At 44.4% G+C, this 12,847-nt stretch overlaps 1 protein-coding gene across 17 annotated transcripts in view; it reads left to right on the forward strand.

Moving 5' to 3' along the window:
• Positions 1-519: 519 nt before the first annotated feature.
• The window catches only part of kif1b (kinesin family member 1B), a 55,891-nt gene continuing 43,563 nt past the window's right edge, over positions 520-12,847 (forward strand). For all 17 annotated transcript variants that reach the window (XM_030118391.1, XM_030118407.1, XM_030118392.1 and 14 more), the window contains exons 1-2: positions 520-853; positions 2,005-2,158. In XM_030118391.1, coding sequence (XP_029974251.1) covers positions 2,053-2,158 — 106 coding nt within the window. In that variant the 5' untranslated portion in view covers positions 520-853; positions 2,005-2,052. The remainder of the gene's footprint in view (positions 854-2,004; positions 2,159-12,847) is intronic.

Below are 12,847 nucleotides of genomic sequence, written 5' to 3' on the forward strand. Positions count from 1 at the left end.
AGAAGTGTAAATACACCAAAACATAGAAACATTTGCCAAGACATCCACTGCCATTTATTTCCGTAAAAGTAACCACAATTTTAAATTAATTTACTGGGGATTGCCGTAAGTAACACTTTGTAAATATTTTTGATTGAAACTATTTCTTTCCCAAAATTTGCAACCAAATGCACTAAAACAAGGAAAACATATCTTGCTGTGGAATTTAAAACAACCTTGAAGCGCCTGCTGGAATTCCAGTTTTCAGATTTACAATGATGGTGGTTCCATGTTCCATGCTGACAGACGGGTGCGGTGCGCCCATCTCGCCACTAGACGGCGCTCTGTGCGGTGTCGGTGGCTGTTGCCGTGACGGCGGTGCGGGGAGCGGTGGGTAGAAATCCTGCAGTGTGGCGTCACGCTCCACGAAGGCGGGAGGCCCCACCCACTCCCTCCCCGTTGTCCCGGTGATCAAGCCTCTGATTGGCTGCTAGATCCGTCATTCACCACTCTCTGTTCGCTGATTGGTCCATCGGCCCGCCCGTCAGCTCGCGGAGAGGGAGTTGACGTAATCTCTTCGGTAAATCAAGTCAATCTATCAATTCTTCTCGTCGCCTGTGTGCAGATTAGACGTCCACCTTTTTTTTTAATCACAACGGGGAGAAATAAACTGCGGGTGGAGGCGCCGCTTCAACCGCGAATCTAATCCGGCGGAGGATACCGCTATGATGGGTGTTTTTCACGGAAGGGGACTTTATAGCAGTTTTCGTGCGCCCAGGTTCTGATAGAAAAACAACGCGTCCTGACGCCCCGCTAGCAAACGCTCACTTCTGTCCACTGCCCGGTGGTGTCGTTTAGGTGAAAGTCTCCAAACGTGAGTACAAAAAAGGCTTAAATGTTAATTTAAGTGTGTGTGTGTGTGGGAAACGACTGTTTAGTTCTCGGTTTATGTTGCCGGTTAATTGGAGCTACAGCTGGCCTGCGAGCTGTCTGTGTCCGTCTCAGTCATTAAACGTGAACGAATCGCGTCGGATCCGATCATAGAAATGTTCACGATAGATTTACTGACCGCTTGATGTTCGTGTTTTACGAGTGAATGTGAGCCTGTTTCCGTCAGACTGGAGGCTAGCTCCGTGCCGGGGACACCCAGGTCCCATCTGGAAACACATCATGACTCCACGCTATTTTCCACAATTGATAAATGACGCTTCCGCCGTCTTTTTAAGCTTCACGCGCTGTTAGTTTAATATCTAAACAATATGAACCCATCAGTGCGGAGTCGATCTGACACTAGTGTGTCCGGTGTGTGCAGATTTAATAAGCATGTAACTCCCTACATGCAGCAGCAGCAGCAGCAGCAGCAGCAGCGGAGGATTAGCCTACTTCCAGATATCGGTGAATTATTCGGTTAATTCCTAAAACGGGATGTTTGTGGTGTGTCGGTGTGCACAGACGGAACGGTGCTGGATGCTAGCAGACAGGCCCCGGATCTCTGTCTCTCTACAGCCCACACCAAATAGGGGAGATAGAATTTCATGGGCGTATGCTTCAGCAAGTATGGCTGACTGCAAGGACATGGAAAAAGAGGAGATATTTCAGCTATGTAGTCACCGTCTGCGGTGTGTGAAGCTTAAATTACAAGAGATACAATGGAAATCTGCGTTATATTTGCTTAGTGCATCAAGCTATGCATTCGACACAATTGTTCCATTTGACATTGCTCTTCGCGAGTCTCCTTAAGCGTACTTCATCTGTGTATGAATTAAATACACCACCTTACATCCTCTGTTGACTTTGTAAATATTTACTCGGCCGCTGTTTACAAAAATATTGAAGCGTTTCATTGGCTTTGGTCGGCCATGTTTGTTGTAGGCTGTCATGACAGGGAACTGGGAGGGGTGGAATTCCATTGTGCTTGATATGAAAATGAAATGAAATGTTGAAATACTAAACAAACACAGTCTGGCTTCTTTCATTTGCCAGTGCTCTGCAGTCAACATGTCTTATGCTTCCTACATCCTACAGGAGGGATTTACAAGGAACTGTACTGGGAGACGGTCTTGAACTGCAAACATGTCCGGGGCGTCTGTGAAAGTCGCTGTTCGAGTCCGGCCCTTCAACTCCAGGGAGATGAGCAAGGACTCGAAATGTATCATTCAGATGCAAGGCAACAGTACAAGTAAGTGGCGCAGTGGCGTGCACACAAGGACACCCACACAAACCAGACACCCACCACGTCCCGGGTCTTACGCAGATCTGTTTGCCGAGGAGACGCTGGTGTACCACACATGGTGTTCCTTCAGGGGTCTCAGCAACCAGCAGTAGAATGAGCAAACTGAATAGTGGACGGTTGGGGGACAAACAGCCTGAAAGAGAATAAAAGGCCCACAGAGGGGAAGTCCTCCTCCTCTGAAGAGGCCTGCATGCCTGAGGAGTCTCTGTGTGAGAAATGCTTGGTTGGTTCATGCTGGGAGACTCGGGGGTCGTCACACAGCCTGCCCTGCCAACATCCCCAATTCATCCCGGCTTTATCACACACTCGGATAGACTATATGACTCACTTTTGCGCACATGACTAGGCTATTGCAGTGTCCACAAACGTTTGTGTAGAGAGCGTTATAGCTATATAAACTTGTAAAACCAGTTAATCATTTATGAGGTGATCGTTCCTGTTTTTACTGTTGCTTTCAGTTTCACAAGATATTGTTAATTTACTAAGGATGATTTGTGGGTTCAACAACTGTTCACATCAACTTTTAAACAGGATTATTGAGTTAAATTGTGTTGAGAACATCTGCTTCAGACTTCAACTTTTAGTTCTGTCAAAATTTGACAATTCTTTTAAAATTTCAATGGAAAGCTAGACTTACGCTCAGAACTCGTTTGCCTTTTTATGAGTTTAGTTTTTTGCAGAAACAATCAATGTCTCATAATGTAAGTATTGTAATAATTCCAAGCTGTGTGTTGCCATACAGAGTTGTCTGGGCAAACAGGCGCCAGTGCCTTGCTTCAGTTGTAGGATTTTTATGCGGGATCGATGGATGTATGAGAAGATAAGCAACTGGGGCACCTGAATGTTGTTTGTAGCCTAGTGTGATTCAACCTGCTCACTTGTGACTGACTGTGAGTCATCGGGCACTGTGAAGTGCTCGCTGCCTCCTTAGTCATGACTGTACTGCATGTCCAATTTAAGCTGCCAGGTAAACACACGCTCCCCGACATTAGCGTGGAAACATTTAACGACCCAGAAAGAAGGCGACATGTGACAGCAGAAACCTGCTCCACCAGCAGGCCCTCCTGTTTGTCTCCAGCTCAGTCTGTCAGTCTATCAGCCTCATTGGAATAAGCCTATATGAATCTTCCATAAGATCAAGTGTCCCTCCCAGTTATGGCTCACTTGTCCTTTATCTCTCACACTCCACCAAAGAGAAGCTTTGTGTCAAATCCTCACTACTTTGACTCCATTTCTCTGGGGTTTTTCATTATGCCAATGTCACTGGAGGAGCTGGAGGGTGACTTGTGGTTTGTGGCAGAGCTGCAGAGGAATATGCAGTCTTTTTGGGGGAGTTTATTCTGCGAGTGTGTGTGTGTGCGTGTGTGTGAGCGAGGACAGAGGAGTAGGCTGCAGCACTGCCTACTCTACCTCCTATCACATGGGCAGATTGCAGAGCAGAAAGGGAGGCTGGCAGGCGGCCATACTCTCCCTTCATCGGGGCTTCATTGCAGATGGTATGCTGAGAATGCTGTCTTATTAGGATGCTGAAGGCATGAATGGTACCTTGCTGCTCTAACATTTGTGTGACCATACAGTTGAGACAATTTGACACACACAGCAAAAAAACCCCTCACCTTTCTGTAGCTGTGGTTGATAGATTTTTCTCACTTTCTATTCATCAACATTTGCCTTTGTCAGCAAGCTCAGTTCAGTTACTGTGTCAAAGTTTAAAGAGTCAAACAAATAAGGTGTTAATAAATCACACAATCTGTCTTTAGTATAGTTTTATGACGTTAATTCAAGTTTCCATGGTTCCAATTGTATTATTATTGTATTCCAGATAAACACTAACAGATGGGCCTATTTATACATTATGTCCATGAGTCATCATCACAGATTTAAGTTTGTATCGTTATCTTTAACACATTGGATGCTTAACAATTAAGCTCTTTTAAAAGCTCAAGAGGTGACAATTGACTTGTTTTTGCTTTGTCAAATAAACTGCAATGTTTGTGAATTCACACTTTTACCCCATGCATGACTTGAATCGGTACTGATACTGTGCTGTGAGCAAGTACAGTGTTTTTCTCACAGACGAGTGTGCATGCGTTTTTTTAGGGGCTCTTTGGTGACTAGCCTTTGAAATGGGACTGAAAGCTGCCTGATGGAAATAGGATGCTTTTTGAAATTGCTTGGTCAGCTTGTAGGTGTTTGGCAGATGTGTGTATGCGAGGCTGTGACACTCCCCTTATTGTGGTGACTTGCTCAAGGGCATTTGTGTCCGTCCATGTGCATATGTCAACAGTGCAGAAAAAGACAGAGCCCAGGGGCAGTGTCAGGATGTGCTCCCTCTCTCTCGCTCTCATCCCTCCTTTTTTGCCATGCATGGAGGGTTGTCAAGGATAGGGTGCAGGCAGAGGGGCAGCAAATTGATTATCCTACGTGCAGGAAATGTGTCCAAAGGCCCCTTTCAGAAGAGGCTCTTAAACATACCAGGGCTAATGTAATTACAAAGAAGTGACGCCATGGCCTGTTGTGTTGGTACGCGTTGGTCCTCCAAATGTTGAATAACTCCAGGACATCCAAAAGCCTGCCTTCATTTGGGAGCTGATGTGTTCTTCACATTAGTCTCCGTCTTCTTATGTAACCAATGTGTTATGTTCCCTTCAGCCAGTAAGAAACTACTCTTGTATTTATCACCAAAAATGGTTGGTGGATCCCACTTAGATCAAACGTTTGTCTCTGCTATGTGTAAAATATTTTCCCATGTTGTCAGTATTTTAAATTTTGACAAGCGTAGCTGTGTGGTGTTCGTAATGGTTTATGAATAGGTCTCGTTTCCAAACTCACTGTCTCCTTCATCATGAACTGAAAAGGTCACCACATCAATTAAACCTTCACCTTTCAGATGCAATTTTGCCGGGTGTACTTTCAGTGTGAGCTGAGTGGATAGTGACCTTCTGACAACCCTGCAGGGACAAATCTGTTTGGTATCGCTTACACAGAGAAGGACGCCATCGCCACAGCAGATACAACGCTGAGTGACCCCATCTCATGTGAACAACTGGTCATTGAAGACAACACTGATGGGACTAAGTGGGGGAGTGTTATGGGGAGCGTTGGCTGCGGGTGAGGGATGGTCATCCTCCTGCAGACGGGGCTGATTGACCCGATTAGTGCCGGTTAATCCGCTGGCTTGTCTCAGGTCACCACGCCCTACTGCTGTAATCCCTGTGACCTTTGAAGGTGTAGGCATACCCGCAGAATCCCACTCAATGCGTTACTTTCCTCCTCACCTCATGTTCAAGTTGTTTTGGAGCGACACGTGGTCTAAGCCGCCTTACAGGGCAGACTCCCGCCTTCCAGATTGACCACCTAATGAGAAGGCAGGACGGGCAGATGTCTGTGTTCGCAGCCTTTGCTCCGTCATGGGATCTTCAGGCAAGACGTACAGATCACCAGGTTTTGAAAGGACTGACATGCAAAGGCAATTTAATAGAAAATTGAGCCAATTCTTAGCTTGCCTTATGTATCACTTATACTAAATGTTTTGAATGATCTTCTTTTACATACATAATCTGTCTCCACTCTGTCGTATAAGGCACTGTAGGGCTCACGCTAACACCAAGTGAAATGCAGGGAACGTCTTGCATTTGTCGCCTGTTCATCGCAGGCGCAACACAGAACAACAAATCACTGCACAGGATTGGACCGGAATATACGACCACATAAAAATTACCAGCTAATCTAGTAGATAGGCCTTTGGATTGTGGAAGGAAGGAGACATTGCTTTGGAGACCTAACACAGTCACACGGTTTATCAACACAGGAAGGCCATTTACTGGAAAATTTGAACCAGGATGTGTCATACTAACCACTGATCCACTGTACCGCCCTCTTCATAAATCAGCTATCATCATTCAAAGAAAGCTGACTGTGCGCAGTGCTGACAGAAACAGCAACAAAAATCCCGGTTACTGTATGTTTCTCTCTTGTTGTGCCAAAACATTTTGCTTCAATGACTGAATTGATGCTTTACTCCTTCCTCTTTACATGTCTCACTTCACTTTGCTTTCCAATGTTCTTGTCTTGGAGCTTTTTGTTGTTGCTTTTGCAAGTTGTTTAATGTTGCAGTTCAGCTCTCATTGAAAGTGAATTTGTTAAATTTGAGGAGCCTAGGTGGCAACTTGTTTGTGTGGATGAACACTAATCTTATTGATATAAGAAATACCAACTTTAAACTGTGATTTAAATATTCAGCAGAGCATTGGTGGCCATTGCAGTCAGCATGAAGGAAATCCATTGCTCCATTATTGCCAACGCTGGACAGGTTCAACACAGGGCTAACAGAGAAAAAAAAAGATCAATTTACAGTCTCACATTAGCCTGAAATACATATTTGTGGACTGTGTGGGATAAAATGGCATCTGGAGTAAAACCACATACTATTGTGAGAATAAGCAAACTGGAAGTGAAAGTGCCAACCATGTGTGACTTCAGCGATCAACCTTTTTATATATATAATGCATAATCATCCAATCAATGGAGTAAAAAAGATGCAAACATGTTGAGGAGCTGAATGCTGGAATGTACTTTAGGGGTAAGTGGTAAATACCTCCTCAAAATAAAGTGGTTTCAGCACTGGAGCTGACTAATGCACTTGTGGTTTCATGTCAAGACTTATGTTTACACCTCACTATCCACTTTTTCTGCTTTTATCTTCTGTGTTTTCCCCTTTTAAATGTTTGTACCGCTTGTCTTCAGTGCAGCACTGATTTACTGAATATTTTTAGGCTATTATTTTGTTGCAAGCCTTTAGAGGTCGGCATGATGCTCCTGCTATAAAACCTGGAATTGTCCCCTTCTTTGAGGAGCCCCAGACTTCAAAAAGGAAAGACAACATAATCACTCGCTGATGTCACTCTGAGGCTGTGTCAGGCTGATTCACTTGCTGGCATTTCTCCCCCGTTAACATCAGAGGGCTGGAGGATCAGCTCCAGATGTCTTCACACGTCAGGTATTACATCTGCCAAAAAGCAGCCCGTCTGGAAAAGCACTGCACCTCACACTCTCATGAGACTCTGTTGGTCCTTTTAGAGGATTTTGTAGAAATAAACAAGAATTTGCGGCTTTGATCAGCTGGTGTTTTGTTTCAGAGTGCGCTGTATAAATAGATTTACTAGACTAGCACACAAAGCTAGTCAAAAATGCACGATCATCATTGCGGATGCGGCCCCTGCTGATTTTCCTGCCCCCACCCATATCGTCTACACTAAATAGTTTTCCATTAATTCTATGGCGGAGCTCGGTGAACTCCATGTGAGCCTTTTTGCACAAAGTGTGGGATATTAGAGGAGCCGACTGGATGGGGGAGGGGAATGCCTACGCTGCCGCTGCTGCAGCAGCGGAGACGTTGGAAGTCGTGCACGAGCACGATTCACGTGGAGGACAGCGTGAGGCAGCATCACATACAGTAACACTACAGGGGAGGATGTTATGAGATTTCAGTCAGCTGATGGGAGCTAACAAACGCATTACATTTATGCTCTTGAGCTCAGACCAAAGCCATTGTAATATTTGTTTTTGTCACAGTGTAGTTATTCTTCAGATCTTGGGCATTGACAAATCATGTATTGCGTTTTTCACGCAATTATTAAAAACCCCAAATCGGAGCAATCGCTCGCAGAGACTTAAGGGAATTTGTTGCTGCTTCTTTGTGAATGTATTCCTTTTAGGTTGTTTCCCGTTCTTCAGACATAATCACTGATGTTGAGATGAGGGCTGTGTGGGAGTCGTGTCATCTGTGACTGCACTCGTTCTTCTTCTTATCTCTTAAGGGCTTTTTTTTTTTAAACTCCAGCTGTATGTTTGGACTTGTCTCTGTGATGTTTCTGTGTGATAGATAAGAATGTAAACTTTAAAGCAGACCCAGTGTGGTTGGCACACTCAGGTAAACAGTGTCTCCCTCATGGACGCCTTTATGGCTGATCCTAAAATTTAACCAGCTATTGTCAACCTGACATTTGATGTATATGCACAGGTGTGTGCGCCAGCAGCAAGTAAGCACAGAGAACTTGAAAAGCTGCTTCAGCGCTGCCTTTCGGCTACTTACCTTCAGTTAAAAAAAAAAAAAGAAAGGAAATCACCTTGAGACGTTTGCTAATTAGAGAGCTGTAAATACAGACCGAGCAGATGTCGAAACTGCATGAAAGAGTTGGATGAAGGAAGCGTCGGTTTGAAGCTACTGAGGCTAATGAAAACATTCATTTCTCTGGTTGATTATTTATTGATTTGACTTCATTATGAGGCAAATAGCTAATTTAATAATATGTGAAGTATTTGCTTCAATAGCAAATATAAATGGAATGAAATCATATTATCATCTCATCTTCTATGTTGATTAGAGTGGACATGCTGGCCTGTGTTTAACTTCAGTTTTGTCAAAGTGGAGGTCAGAGATCAGTGGAGTCCACTGTGCTTCACAGCCACTTATGGAGAACACCTTTCATCCCTGACTTGGGGATTAGAAGGAGCAACCTCCAAAAAAAAAGAAGAAGAAAAGCATGTTTGTTTGAATGTTAAAGCACTCCTGGCATGCACTCCTCACCTACTCTTTGGTTCATTGCCTAAGTTGGGGGAAATGGCTGGATTTTCCCACATTGAAAAGGAAGTTTTGTTTCAGTTTTTGTGCCCTCTCTGACATCGCTCTCTCTCCCTCTCCCAGACTGTATTGTTCGGTCTCCTCCCACAGTCTGAACGCTGAATTCAGAGAGCTTTGCAGTCCAGGCACGGGTAGCCTGTTGGGAGGCATGACGCTTATTTTGTATAATTCATGAGTAAAAAGTTGGGATGGGTTCAGCTGGGCAGTGCAATATTTCTGAAAACCTAATTAACGGGATGGGAGAGCTGACCTCTTGTTCAGATCGGCTGCTGAGATCCTTCTCCTACTTCAAAATGGAGCTGTTTGAACACTGTGTTGGCAATTAAGATCGACGGAGTCCACACACAGTCTGCCGAAGACATGAAAGCACACACACACACACAGGTTCACACAGGTTCACAAGTCATTTCCGCTCTCCACAGAGAAAATGCAGGATGAAAGGTGTTGGTCATCGGACATTACTTCACCCATGCTTGAGTGTTATCCTCATTGTTTTCTCGCTTTTTTTTTTTCTTTTTCTTTCTTTGTTCAGCTGGGTGTTGAAGAAAAACACTTGGGAATTGCACAGATCTGTGTGCCTGTTCTGTCGTCATGATGCTTACATAAACCCAGAAAGCATTTAAAGTGAGACTTTGGTTGCCGTGTGGAGGCTCGTCGAGGAAATCCAGGTCACTGCTCCATAAAATGGGTGCTTGTTGTGAGCAGTGGATGTAAAGGGTCTCTGCTCGTTCCAACACAATCAGCCTGCGCTGCACACTGTTGTTCCCACTCCGCTCTTCAGATCTACGAGCTGCTTTGAAACACTTTTTTTTTTTTTTAATTTATATATTATGTGAATTCACAGCAACTATAATAAATGTCCCACAGCAGATCTTGTGGTTTATGATTCATCTCATTACGGATTTTCAGTAGACTTCTCTAGTAATGATGGTTAGCCATGCCTGATATTTGAAAACATTTCAAGGGCAAGGCACTGATTCTGAAGCCAGACTGCAAAGTCGGAATCAGTTTTTCCTTTTATGGCAAAAAAGTTTTATACCGTTGACATTTTATGGGATACTATCATTGAAAATTATATTATTTCACTTTTCTTTCACGTCAATAATCATCAAAGAATTTGTCATTATGAAACTGCTTTTACTATTTCCAAACTGTAGACTCAGTGTTTTCTCTGTAGTCAGATTTAGGTGATTACAGGTTTACGCAAGCAATTGTCTAATAGTTGTTGTTGTTGTGCTGACTTTATTTTCTTTTTAGCACTTTCTGAGTCTCTTCACTTGCTGAAAAACTTGATTCTTTGAGTATTTTAGAGTACAGGTTCAACCTGTGTGCATGAACATGAATTTGCAAGCGTTGAGCAATAACGCTGCCGCAATGATAGGATTTCCTTTTTTAACAAGATGATTCAGACAAAGCTGATGCAAATGATGGTCAGCTGCCGGTGCAGTCACGGTATTTTACATTAACGGCTATTTTTGAAGTGGAAAACACCACAGCCTCTGAAGCTGAGATGGAGCTACTTCAGCTTTTCGTCACCCTCGATGTACGGGCGGAGACGTCTGTCCTAAATTGCAGCACCTGAAAGGAGGAAGCTAAATCCCCTGGACCATGAAAAATATTGCCTTTGACGAAATGCTGTGGTGCTTTTTGCCATTGTTCGTTGAAGAAACGGTACATTCATGCAAAAGGAAATCACGAAAGCAGAATTTCAGCTGGCAAGTGAGGAATTAAAGCTGCTCGCTTTTTCACGTGTCACCCACACTTTACTGTTATTTCAGCTTTGATTTCACTGCGGCTCTATGTGCCCTGCGGCGTTAACCCCCTGTGTCATCACCTGCGAGGCTGTCTGCGTCCCACTCTCATTGTTTGTGCTTGTGTGTTTGTGTAGCTTCTGAATGGAGTCCTGCTGGCTGTGCATGTTTTCTCTGTCTGGTGGCTTCTCGAAGCCTCTCTTTAGTCTCTGTGATCCTGGACTCAGTGGGTGCGTGTGCTCTGCTAATATCAAAAACGCACCGGCGGACCTCGATGGCTATCGGTGTCTGTGGGCTGGGAGCAGTGTATGGTTTGGCTACAAGTTCAGCGGAAAGGTTGGGCGGCTGAAATCCGTCCATTCCTTCCTGTCACTGACAGTCTGTCGGCATGCGAAGCACTAACTGCCATCTGCTGCTGTATAAATAGACGGTAGTCAGAGCTGGAACAGCTGGCATACAGGCCAGGACTGTGCCCTGTCCCGCTGCTTTCTAGCTACCCCGGCAGCTCCACGTACAGTCATTTTATTTGCTCATATGTGTCACTTTTTTTTTTTTTTTTTTTTTTTGCATTTGGGCACCCAATTAGGGAGAAAATGTCAATAATCCAACAATCAACCAATTTTCATTCATTTTTGTGTTTTAGATATTTGAAAATACGGTATTCATGACTGGGGAAAATAAATTATATTGAAAATATGCTGTGGAAAAACATGTTTTGCTCTGACATTGGGAGTTGTTTTCCAGCCCCATCACTCAAAAAGCTCCGACCAAATCCTCTTATATCTGCTAGGTGGTAGGAGTTAAAAGTATTTGCTGGCCAGCTGCATGAAAATACCTCCCACCAAAACATTGCTTGCACACCCATATTTGTTGCTCAAACCACATTTTTAGTAAGCCCCACCTCGTTTTTTTTTTTTATTAAGAAATGGAAACTTAGTACATTTTAAAAATGTATTGTTTCAAGTTTATATTTTGCTGACTTCAGACATTTCAGTTTGAGAGTTTCTTCTTTCCAAACGTGCCTCTCTCTCTGAAAAGGGGGGGTGTACGGCAGCATGAAAAGGGTCATTGTGATAGAGGGGACCGGGCACATAAAGCCTTGTCATAACAGATTACCTAATGTGTTTTGCAGCCTCTGTTGTCAACTGCAGTCCCCTGCATTCAGTGCTTTGTTCTAGTGTCTTCCTGTGCTGTTCCCCCCTCTCCTCTCACCCAGCAGGAAGAGTAAAATGACGTGATCGGCCTTCTGAGTAGGTGCCGGAGTTCTTGTTGTCCTTCCTTTACGTTTTCAGTAATGTCTCCAATGAGGAGGTCCACATGTTTCTCCTGACTTAGAGGACACATTTTCTAAGCGTTGAACGGGTTCATAAAGTTCACGTCCTCCTGACGAGACGAACTCCTTCGCCCGTCTGGAAAGTTCCAGCGTTTCTGGCAAGGAGTCCTCGGCGGAGGAATATTGGATGACTGTGTGGATAGGTTTTAATTAGAGGCCTGGTGGAATCTCCCTGACCACACGTGAAAGTGCACCGTATCCAAGGGAGTGATCAAGATACCACATGTTAGTTTCTGTTTTGGAGATGTTGTATGTCCCGTGTTGTGGCTGCGACAAGCTCAGCTGTTTGTCGAATGCGCTCCGCGCTGCTCACACACTACTTTTAGCCCTCGGCTTTGAGCCGCGTCCAGCGACAACTGTGTCACCTGTGCCGCAGCCCTGGTAACCGAGCCACGACAAACACTCCTCCAAAGTCACTGGACGCAACACGCGGGGCATTTCTGTCGGCCACCTCAGCATGTACCCCAAACAGACTTTGTGCTCTCTATTTAAGACCGCATTAATGTGACTGCGCCGCTGCTCACACTGTCAGCTCGGGTCAACAGCTGCTTCGCCGCTACAGACCCTTCACAGGTGGCCATCTGGAGCGACGCATGTACATAATGTTGTCATGGGATCAGTTTCATGCCATGTATCTGTTGGGAGTATTTAGGTTGAGTATGTACTGTATGTACTAAGTATTATTCAGACACCTTGCACTTTCTGCCACATGTCCGGCTGCGACTCAGTCGGTTGTCTTTTAATCCCAAAGTTTGGAGGTTAAACTGATCAACTCCTGCACCTTCAGCATCCTGCATTCTGTTACCTTCAGCTCCATTGATCTTTTCAGAGCAACTCTGCATCCTTATCTGTAGATGTTGAAACAAGTAATGAGTTCGTTCTAAGAATTTAATGAGCAGAAAGCTCAG

The sequence above is a fragment of the Salarias fasciatus genome, chromosome 20, assembly GCF_902148845.1.
Source record: "Salarias fasciatus chromosome 20, fSalaFa1.1, whole genome shotgun sequence".
Lineage (NCBI taxonomy): Eukaryota > Metazoa > Chordata > Actinopteri > Blenniiformes > Blenniidae > Salarias > Salarias fasciatus.